This window comes from Engraulis encrasicolus, chromosome 16 (genome assembly GCF_034702125.1).
Source record: "Engraulis encrasicolus isolate BLACKSEA-1 chromosome 16, IST_EnEncr_1.0, whole genome shotgun sequence".
NCBI lineage: Eukaryota > Metazoa > Chordata > Actinopteri > Clupeiformes > Engraulidae > Engraulis > Engraulis encrasicolus.
In genome coordinates, this window is record NC_085872.1 from 28412664 (window position 1) to 28439290 (window position 26627).

Genomic DNA, 26627 nt, shown 5'->3' on the forward strand with positions numbered 1-26627 from the left:
GCCTCAAATTAAAAATCTACAATCATATAAATAATTGAATAAATAGATTAAGTTTGGTCACATCAATACATTTTAAAAAGTTCAAAACCTTTAAAGGTGGGACTTTATTAAAAATTCCAAAAATAGTGTCTTTAAAAAACTGTTCTTTTCCTTCTGAGAGCAGGGCAAGTTAGAATATGCTTAATTGATAAGAGATGTCCACAAAAATCACAGAGGGGAGGTTCAGTTCCAGTTAGCAAAAAAGCATGGGTGAGTCTAGAGTGGCCAATTCTACACCTTGTGTAGACGACTTGATCATGTCTGCATGAGAACGATTGAGTAATCAGCTGTTTCACAGAATTGCATATATCGTGCAGCTTATTTCCAGCACAATCATCCCATTCGGCTTGCCATTTATCCATTATGTAGGAAGAAAGTACAGGCTTGATGTCAGAGACAGGTATTTCGCATGAACACAACAGCTTAGACCGGGTGATGAATCTTTTATTTCAGCCAAATGCATTACAGCAGATGAAGATAAATAATACATGACATAATAAATAGCTCTTTAAGAGCCTTTGACGACATTATCTGCACAGCCTTCTGCCAGCTCGAGACTTGAGACATCAAGCACTCAAAACATCGGCAGCCTGAAACAATACATAAGACTGCTTATGTAAATTCCATCGGAAAATTTGAAAGGGGGGAAACGAAAATGCAGGTCAGTATTGAGAATTGCATAATTACTAGAAAACATCAGTACAGAATGCTCCTCTGTAGGTAACTTCAGCATGCACAGCTGGTGAGGAGAGGTGCTCTTGTCTTGACACTGCACGGAGTGTGGACACAACCCCATCTGGACTGTCTGGATCCTAGAGGTCATGCGCTTGTCTGTCAATTTTGGATTTCAGGTGCTCCTTGTAGGCCAAGATGTCCCTGTTCCACTTGGTGATGGTCTGCTTCTCGCACACCCATATCTCCTGAGCCACCTGTTGGAAGGAGACGAGAGAATCAATATTGGATTCAACACGAAAGGAACTCAGTGTAATGAAAGCAGTTAAACATCTGGTCAGAAGTGCAAATAGCAGAAGTGTATATATACAGAATGTGCAGCATTTACAGACTTCACTGAACAGCTACAAACACTGCATTTCATGATGGTCAACTTTCTGACTAAGCACATGCATAACTCACTAGGTGCCAATGACCCTTACGCGTATCATTTTGGATCCTAGTGTTCAGTGCAAATGATGCGTGAGCATGTCAATTCAGTTCTCTTATGGTGTGGTGTCGATATAGGCATAGGATTCAATTTTCAAAATGCTGAAAATGCTCTGGCAGTGGTGTGGTGTCGATATAGGCATAGGATTCAGTTTTCAAAATGCTGAAAATGCTCTGGCAGTGGTGTGTCGATATAGGCATAGGATTCAATTTTCAAAATGCTGAAAAAGCTCTGGCAGGTTCACCATAACGTGATCTGTACCTGTTGGATTAGCCTGAAGTCGTGGCTAACCAGCATCGTGCCGCCCTCAAACTCATTGATGGCGTCTGCCAGGGCGTCGATGGTCTCGATGTCCAAGTGATTGGTGGGCTCGTCAAGGAAGAGCAAGTGGGGGTTCTGCCAGGCAAGCCAGGCGAAGCACACGCGACACTTCTGGCCATCAGACAGGTTCCTGATGGGGCTAACCTGAGACACGGTAAGGGTTAAAAAAAAAGTTACATCCAACTGTCTGGTTCATATGACCATCTTTGCATCATCGCCTAACGTATAACTTGTAGAGAATTGTTGAGACACAGGTCGTCTGTCTCTGTACACCCAAACTCACCTGCTGTTTGCCCGTGAGGCCGTAGCGGCCGACGATCCTCCTCATCTCCTCTCTCTCCTTGATGTCTGGATAACACTTCATCATGTAGTCAAGCGGTGACAAGTCCAGCTCAAGCTGCTCAGTCAAGTGCTGCAAAGGGGAGGAAGATGGTGGTCAGACACAATCGACAATTCTTCTCTTTTTTGGTCTTTTTGACTTTATTTATGATAGGACAGTGAAGATGGTGACAGGATACGAGTGGAGAGAGAGACAGGAAAGGGCCTTTTAACTTGACCGTTAAATCTACTTTGTAAGCCAGGGATGTCAAACACAGGCCCGAGGTCCGCTAAATCATTTTATTTGGCTCTCGAGATCATTTTATTTGGTGTGTTACAGGAATATTAGTCGGCCCAGGCCAATTTAAGAATACGAGTGAGCCCATGCCAGTCATAGGCAACTGAGTATATGAAGGCATATTTGAACAATCTTGATGGGAAAGAGTGTGTGACTTATTTTTAAGCGCATGCACAACTGCAGTCAATTTTTTAAATCTAGAGGGTAGCCCTCAGTACTATTTGAAATTGACACCACTGTTGTAAGCATGTACATTGAACAGTCTAGTTTCATATCCGGGTTAAGTTTGGCCAACTTGTTTACTTTTACACCCCTCAAAACATTGGTGTGGGCTTACCTGGTGGTATCTGCCAATCTTTACATGAGAGTTCACTCTGATCATTCCACTGGATGGGACAAGCTAGGGGGGAAAGAGAATTACCCAGTGATTACCATGTGAACAAGCGGCTCATAACTGAGGCATTATATTAATCATTTCATCCAAAATCAGAAGCCATCTTTCTATATATATTACAAAAACACCTTTAAATCTCAGGGCTTCTCAGAGCCAAAACAACTGCAATCAGTATCAACCACACTTCTGCAATCTCCATTCAATTCTTAATTAACTGCTATGGCAAAGAACTTTGGGCACAATCTATGACCAAAGTCTAGACAAATGATATTTTTAAATCAAGTCGTACCTCTCCAGCCAACAGCTTCAGCAATGTGGACTTTCCAGCACCGTTGGGTCCCACAAGTGCCACCCGCGTGTCCAGATCAATCCCAAACTCCAGGTCTTTATAAATATATGGCTGCAACACAAGAACACCACAGCAGGGCCAAGCATGTGAGCGACTATGGGATTGAAACGCACAGCAGCAGTCTTTAAAAAGGTGAACTTGTGTATTAAATATCAAAAGTGGGAGCACATAAGGGAAATAAATACATATCTCCAGGTCTTTATAAATACATGGCTGCAATACAAGAACACCACAGTAGGGCAAAGCATGTGACTAGGGGATTGAAATGCACAGCAGCAGTCTTTAAAAAGGTGAACTTGTTTGGTAAATACCACAAGTGAGAGCACATATCAGACATATGGATCCTTACCGTGTCGTCAGAATACCTAAAGCTGACATTCTGCACCATGATAACAGGAGGGGGTATCTTCCCACAGGGATGAAAAGAAAATGACAGGGTCTGCAGACACAAAACAAACAGTTATTTAGGAGACTAGCAGGGTGATGATAGACAATGAGAGAACTTGCGAGTGTAAGAATTAGGGCTGTCACAATATTCAATAAGTCAACATATCGTACAATAAATTTTTACAAGCATGATAACTTTTTTGCCACAATAAATTATTGCATGCTTCTTTGTTTTCCTCGTCACTCTTTTAGACTGAATATCGATAGGCACATTTCACTCAGCGCAATGATGCTTAAACGTTGGTGTACTTTTAATTTTCAGTCTGTCTACCTTGTCTATCTCTCCATCTACCCCTCTATCTAGCACCCCCTGCTGCGACGCTTTCAAAATTAGAAAGGTTGTATTCGCATTTCTATCCCATTGTCATATTTTTTAAAATGATCGAGAAGACAATATTATCGTTTATCGCAATAGTTTCTTGGCCAATTTATCGTCCAGCAAAATTTGTTATCGTGACAGGCCTAGTAAGAATATCTAAAAGGGTTGTGCCAATAGATCAGCACGCTTCAGACTGTTTTTTGTCACTGCACCTCTACAGTGAGAACACTGCATAGTGACGATACTACAAATTGGCCACAACCTCTCTAGGTTCCTGCCACAATATACGGTCATTTCAGAAATATGCTTTGAGCGAGTACTTGGGGACAGCACAGCTAAATCTCTCCCCGCAAGTTAATATGTGATGACATGTATACTACTCATTCTTATATAGCTGGAATAAGGGGTGGGGGGCTGGGCAGGCAATGAGCATATCGTGCCAAATTGGTGTTTTTAAAAAGGTTAAGCACTTGATCCGTTAGTTGCATAATGTCCTTTCAAATCATAACTGTGGACAGAAAACAGCAAAGTAGGTAATTAATACAAGTTTCCCGTCAGGTGCCAATCTTCTTAAAAGATTGGCCAGAGTGCTGTTTTCCAAAATCCATGTGTTCACCAACCTTGTCATTCACAACTTTCTCAGTTAGTCCTGAGGCCACCATCTTCTGCAAAGTTTTCTCTTTGCTCTGAGCTTGTCTGGCTAGCTTGGCAGAGCCATGGCCAAACCGTGCAATATAGTTCTGAAAAAGACAAAAAACACACAATTTACACAGGCAGGCCACACGCAAAAAGAGCCCTGGGGTGTGGTGGTGGAGTTCTTCATACAGTGAGCAGGAGTCTAATCTGGTGTGTTAGTTTGGAGATCAGCTTAACGCTTCAGCTAGTCTTTGTCAAAGCACCGATCCCATCAAGTACAGAGTTCTCAATGGCGGCACTACAATTCGGCCTTTTGTTTACATCATTTCTCCCATTTTGCAGACCTACCAATTCTGACAAGTGGTGAACCCATGCATGTACACAGGAATAGGAAAGAGGCTAATCGCTTACCTTCATATGTGCAATTTGATCCTGCTCCCAGTTGAAGCGTTTCATCTGGTTCTCCTCCAGCTCCTCTCTGGTCTTGATATACTGGTCATAATTACCCTGAGAAGCAAAGGAGACACACATGAGAAGCAGAAATGGCAAAGGCAAACAGGGTTTTATATGCATGTGGTTATACAGAGAATTTGAAAAGTAGTGAGAGTGATTTCTTACAGTGTAGTACTTCAGATTCTTCTGGTGCAAGTGCATGATGTTGGTACACACGCCATTAAGGAAGTCTTGGGAATGTGAAATCAGGACGAGAATACGTTTGAACCTGTCAAAGAAATGGGCGTCAACAGTTGTCCAGACAGAGAGCAGGAGTCTAGTCTGGTGTGTTCTTTTGGAGATCAGCTAACCGCTTCAGCTAGTCTTTGTCAAAGCACCAACACATCGAGTACAATGCCTCAATGGTGGCACTACAATTCGGCCTTTTGTTTACATCATTTCTCCACCAACCACAAACTACAGCACTAGCATATAAAATGACACAACAGAACGAAAGGACTGCCTGGATCCCCATCACCACATCATCCACTGCGTAAATTCCTAACTGGGCTTTGTATTATTAGGTAATAATAAAGGCCGTCATAGGGCCCCAAGGCCTCTGTAATGGATGCCAACTAGCAGAGTTCAGTGTGGAACTTTAGTAAACCTCCCTCTCGCAGCCTCAATACAGTGCGGTAGCGTTGGGCTATCGGACCGGCCCTTTAGCTCAGCGCGCTCGTACTGTGACTCCCATTGCTGAACCGATGTAGTTGACGAGGTGGCAGGTTCGCTCCCCGAGGGGGACGAACTGTGCAGGAACACCTCAGTCACATCTCCTCATTTCACTATAGATACTCACTGTCTGAGCTCCTCCTCCAGCCACACGCAGGCCTCCAGGTCCAAGTGGTTGGTCGGCTCATCCAGAAGCAGCATGAACGGTTTCAGGTACAGTGCTCTGAGGAACACAAAGGAGAGGCATTAGGCTTACGGCTGATGCTCACTCCAAATAGATTACCCATACAGAGGCAAAAAGGGAACAGAGCAAACACGGGTAACTAGCTATATGAAAATGACTACTACCAGAACCGTCTGGGTCAGAAAAACGCTTCGGACAGTTTTTGTCACCGTGCAGCTGCGCTGTGAACACACTGCTTGGCAGCTGCACATTCATTCGGCCTTTTATTTCATCATTCACAGCAGTTCCAGATACGGGTCATAAAACTCTACACACATTTTAAAATAGATTCCCTTTTAATGCCTCTCAAATCACGAAGCAAGAAGTAACAAAAGCCCTCTGCTCAAGGGCATTTCTGAGCACACTGACTTTACCCAAACCATGAAGGGGCACTTCCATACTCATGAGAAAGGGAAACCCAGAACCCACTTTGCAAAGGCATGTGACACCATAACACCCTTAGCCTGATTATCATTGACTTTCAAATCTCAAAGACTTGGTCTGAGCAAGAGCATAACAATTGGCATTTCCCCAACGGCATGGTTGACTACCCCTCCCTTAGTTCGCTGATGGTTGTTTGCTTCCCGACAAAGTGGGAGGAGTTCCCGTTATTTCAGGTGCTCAGAAACGGTATTTGTATTGCTCTTGGCCTGACTAGTGTTGCGTCACTAGGAGGGCACAGCCAGGTTAAAACACCCTACCACACAAGCTGATGCCAGGGACTAACGGTACCCACCTGGCAAGGGCGACCCTCATCCTCCATCCTCCGCTGAAGTCCTTCAGCTTCTTCTGCTGCATGGCACTGGTGAATCCCAGGCCGTGCAGGATGCGTGAGGCCCTCACTGCTGCCTTGTCCGCGTCCAGCTCCTCCAGACGCTCGTACAGCTCCATCAGCTTCTCACACTCGGCTAACCAGGGAGAGAAGATAACACAATGAGTGATCACATTCACACACACACACGTGTAGAATGATCACTCTGCTAACAGTGAAAGCATAACCTCAAATTCGGAAGGAGAGTATTTTGTAAGGTAAAAATAATCTAGATTACTGACTAAATTTCTCCATTTTGGGAGACAGGTTGAGGGACTGCACAGCTGAGAAATGGCCAACTGTTTTGGACAACAGTTAACTCGCACTCAGATGACATGGGGTAGCACAACCGTAAAGATGACAATGACTCATTAAAAATATTAGGATATCACTCCAGGTAATGTTTAACGACTGATTTTTCTCCCTCAGTAGACCGGTGAAAAGGTTGCACAACACACAAGTTGCGTAATATTTTGACATTAAAAGGTTGAGTCACAAAAGTTTGTGTCAGTAGAGCTGTTCCTTTTTCGACATGGCCTCATATGACTGCACAGATGTGAGGTCAGTAGTCAAACAAGGATGACGTTTGCTTTACCACGCCTAGGAAAGACAACTGTCACTACACGTACAGTGCCTATGAAAACGTGTGTGAATGATAATGTTCATCATGTTTTTGTTTTTTTTTAATGTCTGAAAGCACTTACAATCCTCTGTTGCAAGCCTCTCTGCTTCCCTCTCCAGCTTTATCCTCTGCTCGTCCACCTCCATGACACTCTGCAGGGCCGTCTTCTCGCTGGGGGGCATCTCCCGCGTCAGGTGGTAGATGTCGATGTGCTCTGGAATGGGTACTTCTCTGTGGCCAATGGCTGACAGCAGCATGGACTTCCCTACAAGAGAATTTAAGAAATAACTCGTTAGTTGGGACGTGTGCACCCGGAATACAGTTAAGTACACCAAGAGGGTGAGCATTTCTCACAGACACTCATGAAATCTACTTCTGTTGTGCAGGTTTTAAAATGCATCTGCTATTAAACCCAATACTCTGATTAATGCAATGCAATGCCAACGTTTGAGCAGCAAACCCAGTCCTACACCCAACACTCCTTACTCCCATCGCCCACACTAGTGATCGCACCTGTTCCATTGAGTCCAATGAGACCATAGCGACGGCCAGAGTTGAGTTCCAGGCTAGTGTCAGTCAACAGCTCCTGGCCGTGGAAGGTGAGGGACAAGCTGGCGATGTGGACATCTGTGCTGTTGGGGTGGGAGGCGAGCACTCCGGTCACTGCCCGCGCTTCAGTCTTCTTCAACTCAAACTCATCCAGCTGCTTGGCCAAGCTGTCCACTCCTGTTACATGGAATAATGAAAAACTCCCATCATACACCGTAGCAAACATCTAGCACAGACAATGTTTGAGAGAATGTGCATTACAGATTTTTCACGTGTAGTTTGGAAAGGGGATTTAAACTTGCACCTCTTGGGTATGACGACAGACTTACCATTTGCCGTTGCTCCGTTCTCTTGGCTTTCGGGTTTCTCGCCCTCGCCGTTCACTTCCTCTGGCTTCTTCTTCTGACGGCCTTTAGCAGCCTCCTTCTTCTTTGCCGCTTTCTTTTTCGCTAAATCGGACGGCATGACGTCAACACTATCTGGGGAATCAACAAACAAAGCCACACGCCGGTAAGATTCAGCTGTAGTGTTCTATGACAAAATGTTACATTTGAGAGGCTAAAGACCGCATGTCAAGAAATACCGCTTTCGTGAATCGCAGAATAGGCTACAATTCCGATCAAGTAGCGTAGAAAAGTCTGAAAACCTCAATGCAGATACTGTAACTTCTCGCCGCATCACGCTAGAAATGATCTCACGGACCAAGCGCACAAGGCCAAGAAATTCAACACACCTAACACAGGACGATGTGGAATCAGAATTTGGATGAAAAACAGTTCATGTCGAGATGCCACCAAGACACCTCGTATCAATTCGGCATTTTCGCATAGCCGCCGTCATTCGGTATAAATAAGGGATCACCAAGTCCATCTTTGGAATTTCATAGCATCCTACATGCTATCAGAGGCCAGCTGACTTAGCGGCTAGAACTAGCCAAAAAAATGATCACGTGTATCTCAGCGAACAAGTCGCTAAAGCAATTTCATCAGGAATTCAGAAACCCATATCGACAGTAACAAGCCGTTTAGACGCACTAGATGATGTCTTCTTTCATGAGTGAGTGGTCAAAACATGGTCACATTTCAGGTTATGTGGTCCATAAAAATAACTTTACATTGTATGGCGAGAAGAGGCCTCTAACAAGCGCAACATGGGACAGAATGAAAGGCAAGCTATCGCTAGCTAACTCATTAGCCAGGTAGCCGCCGGTATTCAACATAAGAACGTCGTGTCCGTAGTCATCCTTCCAAAACAATGCAAGAAAATGACCGAAAATATCTACATTTAGTTTAGACAGGATGGTACCTGATAAGTCATGGGAACAGCAAGTTAAGGAAAATCGGCCTGTACAATTCTAGTTTCAACAATTCATTGTTAGCTAACGGTATCACAGGCCTCACGCGGTAAGGAAATTCGCCCAGCTTAATACCATTTCAGCCTCAAAACCGCAGAAAACAATATAAACTTTAAATCCATGTCCATGCATGTCTACATTATTTTCTAATACAAATACATTTTCGGCAGGACCCGATTAAAACTCTACATCGTGAAAGAAACTCACCTTCTTCCTGCTACGATACCGGTAAACCAGCAGGAATGAGGCGCCGCAGAATCGCGCGTGTCCTCATACCGGCTCGCAAACCAATGGCGTTACGAATTCGGTTCTTAGCTCCACCCACAAGGGGAGAGGCCAGAGCAGAGTCGAATTTTGCAACTTGCTCTCAGGCCTGGAAAAGAACAGGACATGAGTCATGCAGGCAATTCTACGACAAAGTGTAGATGGTTTCCCCCCCATGTTCAAGGGATGAAAAGTCCTTTACCCCGGCTTAACCCTTTTATTTCACCACATTGCCCCTGTCTGCAGCACTACATATTTCCTTCACTGGCTGTTCATTACAAAATCCTGCTTCACACCTTCAAGGCTATTCACAACCTTTCATCTTAAATCCTCATCATAAGACCCATAGGCCTACAGTGTGCAGTGGAGGTCTGGCCTATTCTGTGGCCTCAGCTGCCAGGGCTAATCTTCCTTGCGATATATAATGAGTTTTTTTAATGTATTTATGTTGAATACAATGAAGTTAATACGCTTCATAAATGCTACTGGTCTTTCTGTTTTTATCGAAGCCATGATGTGCTGTCATAAACTGTGGCCATTCAATTGGAGAGCTGTGATTACAGTAGATACGTATTTGATCTGGAAATACAAGATGAACTCAATCAGTTGGGTTCTTTTTCCAAACTCCTTTGAGAAATCTTGACTGAGATGACTAACAAGAGAATTGGGTTTGGCACGACGGAAGTTGGTAGGCCTAATAAGTGAAATGAATGTAAACAAACTAATGATGTTGCTGTCCAGTTTTGTTCGAAATGCTCACAGAATGAGCTGTGATAATATTCAGTGCACACTACATCATTATTTTTAGTTGCAATGTACACGTAAGTCAAAGTGCATCATTGTATAGGCCAGGGCTGGGGATCCTATGTCTTGAGGGCCATTTGCGGCCTTTGCATCCGCCCCCGATGTAATTTTAATGTTATGCAGTGTGATGGAGTGACCATCACTACGGTTGTGGATGTGTTCTGACTGCCACACCAACAAGCCTGGCTCTTTGATGTTGCGGTCAGAACCCTCGTTTACTACTCCATAAGGTCAAAGTTCGTATTCTGGCTGGCCAACTCTACTCTCCTTCGCTACATGCAGCTTCACATGAAATATGACTTATTTTGTCATTGAATCCTACAACCTACAATTAATCTACAATTAAGTTATATTCAGGGGACATAGAGGAGGTTGGGACTTTTGTAAACGTGCTGCCTTCAATATAGGCCTAAAGGGCAGGGGTAAATCCTGGTTTGTGCTCATAGTACGGCCCTCGGATGAATTTGAAGTGGCCCCTCGAATGAAAAAGGTTTCCCACCCCTGGTAGGCTATATGGTGCAACTCATAGCCTAAAACTGATAAACTGATACACCAAAAAAGGCCAGGCCATTCATTACATTCTTCAACGGTTTAATTGATCAATCCACACATTTTGCTGGTGTCTTACGTGAAAAACAAACCTAGCTGCCATATTAGTCCACCAATAACTCTCTGCTGATGCTGAATGATTTGGTTAAAATTAACAAAATTTGACAGTCTTTGCACAAAGTCAACATCTGGTACAGGGCTACAGACAGGTACACAAATAAGCCTCTTTTTTTCCAAGCAAACACTTTGGTAATTTCTTGTTTACTGTGCATGTACATCTCTCATTTTATCCAACTTAAGTAACGCCTATTCATTGTGTTCAACCTTTTGAGCTTTGGCAGAACTTTAAAAGCAAAACACCACATACAACGGACAAGTTACCCATGCAGCATGCATATAGTCTTTTTAAAAAAGAAGTGTGTGTGTGTGTGTGGGGGGGGGGGTTACAAATAAAACATTGCCGGTCCTGGTGTGTGTTCATAAGGCTCAGTAAAGATGGTTAGAAAAGATGGGTAAGGTGCTGAACAATATGAAAAAGTGCAAACTATTGGTTGTCTTTCATTTTTATCAAGTTGATCCATCATTCTTTGAAGGTACTGTATGTGGATAAGGGAAACAAATACAACACAGTTTCATGAAGTATTTTGTTAGAGACATGCTCCATATGTCCACACGGAGATGGTCTACAAAAAATGACCATCATTTGATGTCACAATCCTTATCAGGAAGTTATTCTTTAGGACAGGGCACATGGTAGACTACAAGAACAATCACTTGAATACACAAAGTATTGTACAAAACCATCCAGCATTTACACTGTATGAATGGTACTTGTCATATACTATCATTTAAGGACACCAAGTCTCTCCGTTCTTTAGACAAGTGACACAATGCGGTCTTTGTTTGTTGGACTACTTTGCCTCTACTTTTGCTTCTAGGATTCTAGATTTTTACAATCTCAAACATGTGTTGTGATTTGCTTTTGGGCACATAGGAACACAGCATTTACATATCTCTTAAACACCTGTAATTAAAACGGTGTATTTCAGGTTCTGTTGGATATTTTACCACTGTAAAATCACAATACAAAACAGTGAGAAACATCTATACACTACCAGACACTAAAGACACACAAACATAAAACAAGATTTGGTTGTTTTTATCAGTGCTTTGCAGAAGGCCATCAAAATGAAAGAAGTCCCTGGATGAACATGAAAAGTTAAGACAATACTTTCAATTAGTCTTTCAGACTAGAGCAAGTGAGAGAGTCATATGAAGCTCAGTTCTGTTTTCTGGCTCTACATTTTCTCTGCACAACATTCTCCTTCTCAGCAACTCTTCAAATTGTATGTTGTCAAATTGCTGGAGAAATGATGGATGATTAATAGTTGTCTTGTCGATCCAAAGACGATGAAAACGGCCATGAATGGTGGACTCAATATTGGTCGTTCCCACAATCCAAATGATGAACCCACATTTTCCCATGGGGAACATTTTAGGTGTTGCGTATCGCCAAAGCCTGTTCAAGTTCTACTCTTCTTTGTTGAATCTGAAAACACATCAGAATAAAACATGTTAATCTGTCTCAAACCAGTTGTTTTGTGCCTTGTACATTTACCAGTCAAAAGAGTTGGGATACGTATCTGATAATTTCCTAACATTGACATGTGGACTCACCTTGCTATAGAAGTAACGACTGACAGCCTCCTGTGACCAGGGCTGATTATAAAACTCTGCTCCTCTTTCTTCTTCCGGGTTACCAACCACGTCCGTCATTAACTAGATATGGAGAAAAATGAATAAAACTGAACATGAGACAGTCTAAATACAGTAGGCCTACATATATCATGTCGGTTTACTTCTGTGCTCTCCAATTATTTTCCCCTAAGAGCCAAATTATGCAGTGCAAATGAGGCTGAGGGCCAAACAAAACACTCGACCATATGGACACAGATAGCACGTAGGGCTGGGCAATATGACGATATATATCGTTATCGTGATATAAAAGTGTACATCGTTATACCTTTCTCCTATATCATTTATATCGTGATAGTAATTTTATCAATTTTATACAACTGAATATCATTTAATTACATTTCATGTTGTCACAATACACACTATAAGTTAATGTAACTGTAAAAATAAGAATAAAAAGATCCATTTTAAAGAAAGGTTGTTTTGCGACATGAAAAAATAAAGAGCAGATAAAGAGAATAACTGAAAATGTATGTAATTGTGCTATATCGTGATATACTGTATATCGTTATCGTGATATAAAGTAATCCATATTGTGATATTGTTTTTTTTTCCATATCGCCCAGCCCTAATAGCACGCATATATGTTTTCATTTGTTCCAACTTCATGGCGGGCCAAAGGTTTGCCACGCCCAGGCCGGATCTGGCCCGCAGGCCACCATTTGGAGACCACTGGTTGACTTACAGTATAGTATACTATGTCATGACTCCCACAGAAGAGTTAAACATGTTATTGTGTTTATGTTGTCTCCATCAGGTGTGGTTTTCTGTGTGAAAAGATTATGTCAACCCACAATAGTTTGTGCAAAACTCCTGAAAAGCTTGAATGAACACAGGAGAGGGTTTGACATGTGTATGGAAGCACCACTACAATACTTAGCTGGGCACCTTTAGGTCTCTGTTTTGGGAGCAAATCCAGTCCTCAATGAAGGCTTTGGGGTCTCTGGAGAAGCTTAACATGAAGTCTCTTTGGATCTTCAGCTGGTTGATGGACTCAATAGTCTCATGAATCTGAGGATATTTAGAACAAAGAATTGTTTAAAAAAAAAAAACAACAACAACGTCAAAACATGAAAAAAGACATCAGAAGAGGGACAAAAGGACAGTGGAGGCAATTCATCCTCTTCCATTCCAATTGTGTTTTATTAAATCTAATGTTTATTAAATCTCATTTTTGCCACACGGCAGAAAGAAATCTAGGAACCTTGTTGTCTAGCAGGGCAATCTCCTGCTGGTTTGCTGTTGAGAGCAGGAAGCCACTCATCTGATTCTTCAACGGGTCATCTACTTCCACATCGATGTCATAACAGGCTGTCTTCTTCTGGTCATTTGGATCCACACTGTAGGGGAAAATATTCCTTAGAGTCATACCATGAAGGTCTACTTTCCTAGTAGTACCTAGTATTATTATATCAGACATTTAATCTGAATCACCTTTGAAATATACAGTACTGCAGTCTATAAGAGTACTGTTTATAAGCTATTTGGCAAAGCAGAGAGCATTACCTGATGATGTGATTAATCACAATGGGATCTGGTGGAAGCAACAGGTTAGTGAGACGCTGAGGTATCTCACAGAACTTCAAACGCGGGCAATCAAATATCTGAGAAAAGAAACAAGTAACAAGAAATGGCAAGTAGCCAAGGCAAGTAAGAAAAAAAACCAAAAGAAGTCAGTAATAGTTTTTTTGTAATTGTGTGATAGCCAAGTGGCTCCCGGAGACTGTCAGTAGGCCTAACTGAGGACAAAATGACAAATGAATCAAAACTGGGTAATGAAGTGGCACTCTGCTCAAAAGACATGAAAATAAAATAAGTGAATTAAAAACTTGATTTCAAACTTAAATGAGCCATTAGGGTTGTACAGTTTTTAACATGAACAGAGACGTACAGTACAAACAAACAAATGGTACGGATTCAGGGTAAGAAAAACAGAATCACCTGCTGGAAGTACTTATCACAGTTGATGTATTCTTTTTCGTGAGGGTCTTGCAGCTTGTTGGTCTTGACGTACTGCCACAGTGCCTGGACTATGCAGGAGCGTGTTTGTGTGTGAATGCCAAGGAGACGAGCAAGCCGTGGATCCAGTTTGAACTGGGGGGGCTAAAGGGAGACATGAGAGACACAAGCAAATCTAAAAAAAAATGAATTCAGTTAGTGGAAAGATGGCTGATCTGACTAATATAAAGAAATAGAAAGTACACTAACCGGCCACTTCATTAGGAACACTGTAGTGCTGTGTTGGGCACCTTTTTGCCTTCAGAACTACCTGAACTGCCTGCAACAATACTCGGGTAGGCTGTGGCATTCCTAAATAGATAAATTGGTACCAATTGGCCCAAATTGTGCTAAGAAAATATCCTTATGCCATTATATCTCCAGCCTGAAACGTTGATGTAAGGCAGGGTTGACCCTTGTTTTCATGTTGTTGACGACAAATTCTGACCATTCCATTTGAGTGTAGATATCAAGACTCATCAAACCAGGCAACATTTTTCCGATCTTCTAGAGTCGTTCATCGTGAGCCTGTGTAAATTGTTGCCTCATTTTCCTGTTCTTAGCTGACAGGAGTGGCACCAAATGTGGTTTTCTGCTGCTGTAGCTCATTTGCCTCAAGATTTGATATTCTGTGTAATCAGAGATTCTCTTATGCATACCTCAGTTGTAATGAGTGGTTATTTGACTTAATGTTGCCTTTGTATCAGCTCAAACCAGTCTGTCCATTCTCCTCTGACCTCTGCCATCAATAAGGCATTTTTGCCTGCTCACTGTATTTTTTGTCGTTTTCGGACCATTCTTTGTAAACCCTAGAGATGGTTGTGTGAATATCCCAGTAGATCAGTCTTTTCTGAAATACTCAAATCAAGCCCAGCCATGCCATGTTCAAAGTCATTTCAATAGCCTTTCTTCCCCATTATGATGCTCGGTTTGAACTACATTAGATCAGCTCGACCATGTCTACATGCATAAATGCATTGAGTTGCCACCATGTGATTGCCTGATCAGAAATTTGCCTCAATGAACAGTTGTAACAGGTGTTCTTAATAAAGTGGCCGGTGAGTGTATATTAACACATACAGTAAATGTGTGATTGCAAGTGTAGCTGAATATGACTGGATAGTCTGACATGGATCCACATATCTTGTGTTAAATTACCTGGTAATCCAGCATCAGTAGTAATGTACAGCGTACATTCACATCGCCAGGTCTCTTCACTTGAAAACCGTCCGTCTCCTGTGTGGTCTGTGTCCTGTGCCACTGTAAGGGGTTAAACCATACATGCAAACACAATTTGACCCTAGATCCTACAACTAATGCAGTTTAAATGCGCCCGAGAAACAGCAAAGCCGCAGTAATGATGACTGAAAAGCTATGTGGAAAAATCATTTCACTGCTTTTGACAGTCTTTCAAAAACCTTGCGAAGGCCTCTATCATTTTGAGCAACACAATGAAAAAGATTTTTTCATTATTAACCTCATCTTGGCCTGACATTGGCTGGAGGATTTTATGGAAGATTACAGTAATTTTTTTATGATGAATTCTTCAACTGCTCTATTCAAGACGGCATTCAAAATTATTAACAATCATCAAGGACGTTTGAAATGGAGGGGGTAGGGAATAAAAAAAACTGCTGATTTCGGGACTATTTACCGTATGTGTCGAAACGTATAGTTTTATAAAAGTCTTACAAAATGATGATCACAAGATCAAGAATCATTCAGTCTGTTCATAACGTCTTCATTTTAATGCCATATTCCAGTCCTCATGTTTGGGAGTAAGGTCATTGCCTTTTACTCCTTAACATTACCTTAACACGCATAAAAAAAGGTTATGGTCCCTCAGAAATTGTGTGATTCGAATGTTGAAGTGAAACTTGTTAATGTTGTGTGTACTTGCAGTTTGTTTACAATGACCCTGCATGTGTGTGTCATGGTCAGAGTGTGTATCCGTCTTACTTGATGATATTTATCGCACATGTAGTATCCTTAATATAATACATTCTCATGAGAAGAGGCAGAGGTGTAACTATGAATTAGTACTATATAGCCGTCCTCTATTGACTCTATTGACTACACTGCCTGGCAGTAGGAGAGGTGACGCCATGAATCAAGAGTGTCAAGTGCAACTGACCTCAACCAAGTGGTTATCTGGACCATAAAGGTCCTTGTCCAGCTCGATGACCAGGCTCTTGAAGAAAGAAGAGAACTTTCGCTTCTGTTTTGCCGGCTGAGGGAGTGAAAAGCATCATGGGTCATTGGAATGCATTCAGTTTGTCGGCACAGCCAGGGCTCACTCAAGCAAGTGTCCTCCCACACACCCATTCATGCACACGGCGATACTGTGAGACAGGACACATCTCTACACAATGAATGTACTTTTTGTGCCGTTAAAATGCTGGCAGTGGCTGTTCATGTGCTACAGGTTCAACTGTTCCAATTACAATAATAAATGCATTGCATTCATAGGCACTTATGGGGTTTTGATAAAGAGAAGGCCCCGTTAACGAGCAGGGAAAATATCATTAAGCTGCTATAGTAAAATGAATGTGTGGTTGACATACATCGTCCAGTAGCTTTCCCTCAACGCGCAGTTCCCAGGATGCGATGCTTCCCTCTGAATCTTCAATTTCAGGTTTTGCAGGGTTGAATGTGTTGGAGATATACAGCCTCAATTTGCGCTTTTGCTGTGTGAAGAATAGACATATATTTAATATGATTTAATATTATTGTAAGTGTTCACATGTCTGACTGTCAGCCCTTGAATGGCATCTGTCATAAACAATACAAGTCACAAGTCTAAAACAAACATGTTTTATTTTAGCTTGCTACACCTTCATGGGTCTTTTAAGAGCCTCTTGAATATCCACTCTTTTTCTCATGATGGTTTGGTCCAGTTTGCGTTCAAAAGCCAGCAGGTCCATATAGGCTTGGGATTCTGGGACAAGCTCACGGATCTGATCAATGACAGAAAGAGACAAGGTCAAATCACACACCATCCATCCATGCATCCCTTTCTAAGCATCCATGCATGCATCCATCCATACATCCATCCTTTTCCCTTTTATCCACTCTCCATCTAATGCCATGCTATCTTCAGCCTCTCAAAATAAATCCATGCAAAAAAACTTAATCATCTGAATGAAGGCAGTACTGCTGCAGCCGGTTTCCATTTTGTTGCATCATTCAAATCCTTTCCACCTAGTTGATTTGTAGCTCCTGCATTCAGCATTGCCACATAGAATGCTTTGACTACTACCAGCGAGTAGCCTACTATCTCAGACAGTCGACATCAATATATTAGACCATGATCCTATTATTTACATATTTGTCAGAGAAGGGCACAAAGCCGTATTCTGAAAACAAATTGATTAAGCTTTGACTCCCTATTGCTAAATAACCAAAACCCCATCTTTAGTGCCAAATATATCAGTGCATCCTAAGACACTGTAGCACTCTGAGCTTTCCATTCTCAAAATGACAAAGAATGCGCCTAAAACCATCTGAGGTGCTCGATAATAGCCAATCATACATGTGATGTAACCCCCCTCCCCACACACACACACACACACACACACACACACACACACACACACACACACACACACACACACACACACACACACACACACACACACACACACAATTCTGCTACTCCCCCACCTTCACCTGCTCCTCTTCCTCACTTCTATGCTACTTACCTCCGCCCAGTGCAAGCACAGATGCACACAGATGTTCACACACACACACACACACACACACACACACACACACACACACACACACACACACACACACACACACACACACACACACACACACACACAAACAAATAGCATAAATAAACAATGGCAGGTGAAGCTGCTCACCCTCTGAGGGAGAATTTTGTCAGCCATTTTCCTTCTCTTGGCGCTACGAAGAGGGAAAGAAGGAGAGAAAATGCCACGTTACTATGGTGACCGATAAAGGAGTCCACAGGTCTTCTGCTTAGTATTTGGGACCTTTTTCAGATAGATGTTTGCCTGTGTGCGTGTGTGCGTGTGTGCGTGTGTGTGTGTGTGTGTGTGTGTGTGTGTGTGTGTGTGTGTGTGTGTGTGTGTGTGTGTGCATGGACATTTTGAGAGCACTTAGAGTATGCGCAGTATACGGTGAAACACTATAAATGATGTACTAATTATCATAAATAATGTCACTATTTCCAATATAAACATAGCCCCATAATGCACGCCGTACCATCTGAGGCACATTGTAACAGTCATTGAAAGGTTAATTACCACAGTACTACTTTACTATGACAACACAGGGCCTTTCGTAATGCACCACAACTTGGTCATTGCCATTCTGGTAAGAACAAATTTATTACACCGTGCTTTAACGGGTTATAAGGACATAAAGGTGAAGCTAACTTACATTTCATAACTTAACTTAATTTCGTAAATAGAATTCATAACATACAAACAGGGCTCTAATTTAACACCAGCCAACCAGCCAAATGCTGGAGAAATGTCAGTGTGGTTGGTGGAGTAGATCAACTTACAAGCCATTTTAAGCCATTGGTGAGTGTGTTTTTGGTTAGTAATATTCTCATCCACCAGCCATTTTGGCTGGTAATTAAAAAAACGGTGATTTAGAGCCCTGCATCAGAATACATAGTGGTGACACATAGTAATAGTATTACATTACAGTAAACTATCTTTTGTGTATGAGTGCCCTGCCTTCCACATACTGTACACACACTCACACAGATTTAAGGCACACACACCCAGGTACTCATCAAAATGTAATCAAAAGCAAAAGAAAAGCACTAAACCAACCTTTTATCTACCGTACCAGTCACAATGCAAAGTCAACCTTCCTCTGTGCCCTGCACCCGAAACTGCCTTCATCTTCCCACCCACCCCCCTCAACACAACCCCTACCCCAAACTTCCTCCCCGGATGCAAATGATATTCTTTTAACCAGTCATGTACCACCACCAAGGGCTTCCAGACATGAAATTCTCAGCTGAACAATTTTCTTGCCGCTGAGATCTGGAAGTGCCCCCTTCAGCTGTGGATAAACTTTCTCATGGTCAGCTGTTTCCATCTCAAACCACACTGCTCCTCGGGGACCATGGGGGAGGGCAGGGGAAGTGGGGATAGGGTGGGGGATAGGGTGATGGGGGTCGCGATGATGATGATGAGAGGGCAGTATGACGAAGATGGAGCCAATCATTCCATACAAAACCAAAACACAGAGAGAGTTTGACAACTGCAGTATTTGGGGGCAAGTCATTATTCACGAATGAGATAATAAACAAAAGAGCTAAAGAAACCGTGATGGGCGCACATGTAAAAAAGTAAAAGAAAAGGAAACGTAAACAGATTGGGAGATGTAAAAAGTTCATGCAACCCAACCATCACACACACACATACACACACACACACACACACACACACACACACACACACACACACACACACACACACACACACACCAGTAGACATGCACAATGCACAGGCCTCCTCATCTCCTCTCCTCAACATTACGTACTTGCCATAGCAGCTGCTGGTCATCACTGGAAATGACCTGGCCGCGTCACCACATGACAGCACTGGGTCCACACCAAGTCATATTTTCATTACATGCTGTACATGCAGAATGATTACTGGGACAGGGGGCATGTGAGACTAAGCTAAAGGGCTGGGTTTATAAAATCAAAATCTCACAGGCAGATACACACGCATTATTAAGTGGCATGCAGCAGCAGCACAAGAAAACGCCTACTTGGATCCAATTGGCGGATCTGATTGGGCCTCTCGCATGTCGATCTGTCTCGGGGCCATCTCATTGGCTCCTGGAAATCCCACAGGTTTCCTACAGGTCGAGGGGTTTGAAGGAGTCCTAAGTAAGTAATGGCTTGACATGGTTTAAGAGCAATCACTGGCATGTGCATCCATCTTTCACAAGAATGTAAGATGCTTTTATTTGGGGAGAGGGACATTGTTTCTCTCTGGTGGGAAATCATTATGTTTAGACTGTCCATTATTCTTCTCTCTCACACACACACACACACACACACACACACACACACACACACACACACACACACACACACACACACACACACACACACACACACACACACACACACACACTGCACAATAATAACAATGAAGCAAAACAAGGACCAAAACAGGCTGGGTAACAAGACAAACAGTGACGCACATACACAGCACATTTCATTATGAAAGACTTGTGATAACAAGGTACATCCTTATTTATCAGGTGAAACAGCTGAAGTCTCTTACATGGACCACCAATGCTCAGGAGGATACGGTATAGCAGTGTTGTACTGCTACGCTTCTCAGAGCATGCATCGCTAATGTTTTGTATAGAATCGTGTTGCTGTCTGCTGCATGCCTCTCCACTAGGACTACGGAGGCTACAGAGTACTTCCACTAGGAAGACCCGGGGGGGCGCTTCACAGTACTTCCACTAGGAAGACCCAGGGGGGCGGCTTCACAGTACGGACACTAGGAAGACCCAGGGGGGGCGGCTTCACAATACGGACACTAGGAAGACCCAGGGGGGGCGGCTACAGAGTACTTCCACTAGGAAGACCCGGGGGGGCGCTTCACAGTACTTCCACTAGGAAGACCCAGGGGGGGCGGCTTCACAGTACGGACACTAGGAAGACCCAGGGGGGGGCGGCTACAGAGTACTTCCACTAGGAAGACCCAGGGGGGCGGCTACAGAGTACTTCCACCAGGAAGACCCGGGGGGGATGGCTACTACACAGTACTGCCACTAGGGGTCACCTCAGCAGGCGGCAGCGGCACCACAACATGACTGCAGGAGTGCAAACCGATAGCAATCATCATCACACTACTAAACCACTGTCTGCTGCCAAGAGTGCTATAGGGCAGGGAAGTGTTTGGAATAAACACTCGTGTCTCAGGGAAGGCAGTTGCTCTGGCACAGCAACTGACAGAGTAGTCAGCGGCAGACGGAGGGGGAGAGGGAGGACTCGGCAGCCCTAGAAGGAGAGATAAGGGCAGAGGGCAGCAGAGAGACGGCCAGCTGCTGGCCTCACTCACTTCCTGGGCCGGGACGGCATGGCTGGCTGCGGCGGCGGCAGAGCAGGCTGCTGCTGCTGCTGCTGTTGGATCTGCTGCTGCTGTTGGATCTGCTGCTGCTGCTGCTGCTGCTGCTGGGCCTGCTGGGTGGGGGCTGGACGTTTCCGGCTGGGGTCCAGCGCCGGATTGGGGAGCCCAGGACGTGCAGAGGCCGCTCCTCCGTATGGCGGGCCTGGCGGCCCCATTGGTGCCCCCTGATGCGGCATCCGGGCCCCTGACGCCATCCCTGGCCGCTGCGGGTGAATGACAGACAAACAAAAAAACAGTTTTGTTTTAGTTATATGCAATGACTAACTGTTTCATCATCTCAAACTATTTTGTGAAGTGTTCAGTGACAAAGGTGAACAATTTCACACAATTCAAACATAATGAATATTTTATAAGGTGAGGCTGACCATAACTAAGTCTGTATGCCGGTAAATAAACATTAATATTCCCATAATATTTAAACGAGAAGAATATAATTCCATCATGTCTGTTTTTTTATTTGATTAAAAATAAGACACACTGTACATGCACACAAATTCAGTATGCAGTTCAGCGACACAACACCATCTGGTAGAAGATTACATGTCCAGGGTGGCTGGTACACTGCGGTCCACTGCACCAGCAGCATTACTGTAAATGTGGGCCAGACCAGAGCCCCTCGTACACCTGTGCCTGTCAGTCAGGAGCCAACAGCTGCTGAGTGTGCCATGTGACACGAGCGCAGAGCAGGATCACACAAGCACTAAGCCACCGCCACTAGCAGCCTGCCTGTCAGGAGAGAACCTCCCCTGGAACACCTGCTCTTCCCAGTCACAATGAACAATCAGCTCCACAACTGCCACCCCCCAACCCTCCAATCACCTCCCTTCATCACCCTGCACAACTGCCAACCCCTGCCCCCAATAAGTCCTTTAGCCCCCCAGCCCTACCCCTAGGTCAATGGGGGCGAAGTCAGTCCCCCTCTCGACCCTGGTCTCAGAGCGGGCGAACCACGGGGGAGCCCTGGGCCGGTGGGCAGGATCTGGAGAGGAACATGTGGACACAGCAGGATCTGGGAACAGGGCAGCCATACATCTCCCAACACCTGTCCGGCTATCTCTCGCTTTCAAGGTCGCAGTGGAGGAGTAAAGGGCCACAGAGGGAGGCCACAACATGGGCTGCGGCTGCGGCTGCAACAGCCTGTCTGTCTGCCATCCAGAGTTACCGGCAGCCACGGCACAGATAATCCCTGTAAAAACCCAAATTGGTGGGACTTGCTTTCTTTGTCGAAGGTTAGTGCCAATACGATACTGTCAAAGGCAACAACACCTCCACATCCTCTCCTTACTGTTGGGGAGAGAGAAGCTTGTTACAGATTCTTTTCATTTCTGTTTCAATGTCACTTGTGTGCTATGCGCGCAGACAGAGCCTGCCCTTTTGTTGGTTGGCATCGTGAAAAAGCGGAGCATACCACTGTAATGAAAGATGAGCACAGGAGTCCACAAATTCCCTGAGTCAAACGAAGGCATTCCAAACGGAGCTACTTTCAAAATGCTTCACTGACTCACTCACCATACAACACCATACATCGTCTATAAAACTAGACAAAATTTTGAACACATACGGTTTGACATTGCCTCCATAGGCAGTTAGTAGAAGCCCTATGCTCCACTCGGAGCGAAGAGGATTAAGGCAAGGCACGGTTTGACTTTGTGAAGACAAATATGTTAATAATAAATCTGCACTTTCATTTAGAGCAGAAAACATAGCCACGATATATTTTTTTTTACCCAATCAGTTCTATTTTGTTCTAAGGGGGACACTAAGATGTAAAGTTTGTATTCAAACCAGACTAAACAGTAAGGCTTGCCAGGGGAAGTATCAGGTGACCTGCTGATACGTTCAGTGGGTATGTCTACGACCCGCTACCATGACCTGTGTTCAATTGGATAATACCTGAAATTGCAAAGTGAAAGTGTCATGTAGTCACATAGAGAGCAGATACTACAACTTAGTTGGGAAGATATAGGGCATAGTAAATATAAGGAGGTCTCTGAGAGCTTGCTCTGCCGAATGCCAGGCATGACCTCTAGAAGGATGAACTGATGAAATAGTGCCATTATGGCAGGATCTGAATATGAGAGCTACGGATAAAGAATTCTTTGGAGTTCACTGACATCTCCCGTCAACAAGCTCTAAAGTGCATACTTGCCGATGCCATTCAGTTTCAACAGCATCTCAATACCAGGTCAACTGATTTTCGCACGTCCTTGTTCTCCCCCCCACAAGTCCTTCCAAACAATGGCAGTTGGATCTCAACTCCTTTTGACTACTTAGGCCCTCTCGTGATACAATATAAAGACCGAGCTTGAGATGACCATGGTAAAAGGAGGCTCCACTTGTACAAGCATTATAAATGTACGGTTAAAAGCTCTTCTTCAGGATTCCCTCCCATTCCTTCGCATGCTGCTTATTCTGCATCAAAGGATACAACGCTTCCCCCTCTTCTTTGCTTCTTTGCTTTCTGCTCTCCTTTCCTGCCTTCTTGTCTATCAAACTCCCTCCCTTCCACCCTAAAACAGTTAGACAGGTGGCAGCAGTATACATCTCCATTCTCATCTTCTTCCTCCTTGTTCTTCTATCATTAAGGCTGCCAAGCAACAATCTATCTCTGTGTGCCTCACCCAGAGCTTTCAGAATCTATAAACACACAGGCATGCTCTCACTGTCTGTCCCCTTCCCCTCTTTCTCTCTGTCTCTGTCACACGTACATACCCATGCACAGTCACAAGCAGAGACAATACACACACAGAGAGAGAGAGAAGACATTGGTCATGCTCTTACCACTCCATGGACAAGGAACTCAAACAGTTTACTCTTGGTTGCTTTGCGAGCTCCTCCGGCGGAATCCTCCATTTCCAATCAGAACAAGAAAAAGGCACCTCTCCCAGAATTCACTCTCCTCTCAGCTTCTCTTCCCCCTCTCTATCGCTCTCTCTCTCTCACACACACACACACACACACTTTCCCCTTTCTCTAAAGAAGTGACCCTCCTCCCTGGCCCTGGCTTTGCAATAGTCCTGCTCCCACCCTCTCTCCGTTCTCCCTTCAAAAACCGAGTCAGCGTGTGGTCCAAGTCAAGTCTATGACTGCACATGCTCCCTCTCCCTCCCTCTCTCTCTCTCTCTCTCTCTCTCTATCTCTCGCTCTCTCACTACTCTACTTCACACACAGAGAGTGGAGGGAGAAGTGGGTGGGGGTCCAGTGAGGAGGCTTCTGATGGCCCACTCCACAGACACACGAGCATGCAGCTGCTCAACACCATTAATAAGCAGGCAGCAGAGTAGAGCCAAAACAGCAACAGCTCTCACCGACCAGCCAGAGAGACAGCAACCGCCTCCAACGACTAGAATGCATGCTTCTGATTGGTGGTACAGAACTATTCAATGTCCACGATCTGCTTCACAGTCTCTGCTGTCTTGAAAAAAGTACAACTGAAACGAAGCATGAACGCTGGATTAGATTTAGATGACACCTTAGCCAACACAAAAAAACATTGTACATACACACCAGGGCCTGCACAGTAAATTCTGCAGTGCTCATTTAACACTTGGAGAGTTGATTTGACATCATTTGGACTCAAATGAACTCTTTAAGTGTTGAATTAACACTGCAACATTTACTGTGTCTGCATGCTAAAATGAGGTTTAATTTGAAATGAGTATACTACTGGAGTGGTGGACCCTGGGGTATGACACAGGAAGTTTGAACTGAATGGTCGCCAAGGGTCCGATCTGGGAAATGGGGCAAAAATGGGACAATTTAGTGTACGCCTGGGGATTTATTTGTACACACACACCACATGGTTTGTTGCAAACACACATGGGGTTAGGGAATGGGATAGGGGTGTAAATCACAGCCTCCAAGACAATACGATTCAATATCGATATCTTATTATTCGATGCGATACGATTACATTATTTTCGATACTTAAAAATGCCTCACGATATGGTACAATACGATTCGATACAAGTTTTTTCCAATTACTTTTCCACTTCTATTATGTTATGGAGATAGGGCATTGGGCAGGGGCCAGCGATTCGATTATTTTCGACACTTAAGAATGCCCCACGATGCGATGCGATTCAATCGTCAGATTATATCGCGATATATATATACATTTTGATTATTATTTACACCCCTAGAATGGAACAATGTCAATTTTCCTAAATGGCACTGAGTTTTGGTCAGTTCTCTGTGCATTTTATTTATATTCAAGTACATGAACATGCTTCTGAATCTGGAGTGAAAGACCCATTTGGAATGTAGAAGACCCCCTTCAAACGAAAAGGCAAATGAGGAATGGGAATGTCCCATTGAAACAGAAGAAAAGGTGGAGAATTCAGGGCTGCAAGTCCTCCTGAAAATCCCAGTGCGACTCTGTCCATTCAATTTATTTTGAAGCCGCTCCTATACAAAGGCGCACAACTTGTGGCCTAGTATGTGTTTTGACTTATTAAAAACAATAGCACATCTGCATTGTTGTTTTTTTAAATAGTGTTTCATTTTTTTAATTGTTTTCATAAAGCAGTCATATAGGCTATATTCCCATGGAATAGGGGTTCCCCAACCTTTTCCAATTTGGGGCCCACTTGAAATTTCACAAATGTTTAGGGCCCGCCACCTCTGGCCCAATAAACATTAAATAAATGCATAGTCAACAGCAACACACACACATAGTATTTTGATTTTTAGAAAAGGATTTCAAGGTCCACTTGGACTACCTTCAGGGCCCACCGTTTGAGAATCACTGCCATAGACCATTACCTAATGCCTCTGCTCAACAGTCTTCTTTCCTCTACATTCACGGCTGTCTAAACTGGGTCAATATTGCCCCCTTGTGGAAAAGCCCGTTTTGGCAATAACCAAACTGCGAGAGTACACGTGAGCATATGAATCACTCCAAATGTTATGAGGTGCTGCTATCTTAGCAAGGGCCAGACAGCGTTTGACCAGAGACGTGTGCTTGGCCAAGAAAGGCAGCTTTGTTTGCCCACCTTTATCCTGAAGTGTAGAAAAGGATGTCAGATGACTGCATCTTGCATCTCCATGGATGGAATGGAAGTAGGCATAACATATAGCCTACTTATGTCTGGCCCCGATTAA

General features: G+C 43.7%; 2 protein-coding genes across 3 annotated transcripts; both read right to left on the reverse strand.

Annotated features, from left to right (window-relative positions):
• Positions 1-462: 462 nt before the first annotated feature.
• Positions 463-9287, reverse strand: abcf2a (ATP-binding cassette, sub-family F (GCN20), member 2a). The gene is made up of 15 exons (XM_063219261.1): positions 9214-9287; positions 7982-8131; positions 7617-7829; positions 7186-7368; positions 6407-6578; positions 5575-5670; positions 4902-5004; positions 4695-4790; positions 4268-4387; positions 3231-3320; positions 2822-2932; positions 2476-2538; positions 1806-1934; positions 1463-1666; positions 463-968 (listed from the first exon to the last, which is right to left on the reverse strand). Exons 2-15 carry the CDS (start codon positions 8115-8117, stop codon positions 852-854), a joined length of 1833 nt encoding a protein of 610 aa, XP_063075331.1. The 5' UTR covers positions 8118-8131; positions 9214-9287; the 3' UTR covers positions 463-851.
• Positions 9288-10648: 1361 nt separating this feature from the next.
• smarcd3a (SWI/SNF related, matrix associated, actin dependent regulator of chromatin, subfamily d, member 3a) lies at positions 10649-24671 on the reverse strand. Of its 2 annotated transcripts, XM_063219262.1 has the most exons (15): positions 24306-24387; positions 22412-22808; positions 21456-21727; positions 20143-20232; positions 18246-18288; positions 17211-17333; positions 16941-17063; positions 16511-16606; positions 15535-15636; positions 14320-14481; positions 13885-13982; positions 13583-13718; positions 13267-13389; positions 12301-12402; positions 10649-12172 (listed from the first exon to the last, which is right to left on the reverse strand). In XM_063219262.1, exons 2-15 carry the CDS (start codon positions 22634-22636, stop codon positions 12119-12121), a joined length of 1749 nt encoding a protein of 582 aa, XP_063075332.1. In that variant the 5' UTR covers positions 22637-22808; positions 24306-24387; the 3' UTR covers positions 10649-12118. The 2 variants fall into 2 exon arrangements, with proteins under 2 accessions (XP_063075332.1, XP_063075333.1); XM_063219263.1 differs by lacking the exon at positions 22412-22808 and having other exon boundaries at positions 24306-24671.
• Between the last annotated feature and the right edge of the window lie 1956 nt (positions 24672-26627).

What these genes read in the sequence shown, in the direction of transcription:
- abcf2a (XM_063219261.1), bottom strand. Translation starts at nt 8,117, where the DNA reads ATGCCGTCCGATTTAGCGAAAAAGAAAGCGGCAAAGAAGAAGGAGGCT. An exon ending in GAACGGAGCAACGGCAAATG is followed by an intron (nt 7,830 to 7,981) that starts GTAAGTCTGTCG and finishes TCCATGTAACAG; the next exon opens with GAGTGGACAGCTTGGCCAAG. An exon ending in TTAGGTATTCTGACGACACG is followed by an intron (nt 2,933 to 3,230) that starts GTAAGGATCCAT and finishes CTTGTGTTGCAG; the next exon opens with CCATATATTTATAAAGACCT.
- smarcd3a (XM_063219262.1), bottom strand. Translation starts at nt 22,636, where the DNA reads ATGTTGTGGCCTCCCTCTGTGGCCCTTTACTCCTCCACTGCGACCTTG. An exon ending in GTGATAAGTACTTCCAGCAG is followed by an intron (nt 13,983 to 14,319) that starts GTGATTCTGTTT and finishes TTCTTTTCTCAG; the next exon opens with ATATTTGATTGCCCGCGTTT. An exon ending in TTGCCCTGCTAGACAACAAG is followed by an intron (nt 13,390 to 13,582) that starts GTTCCTAGATTT and finishes AAATATCCTCAG; the next exon opens with ATTCATGAGACTATTGAGTC.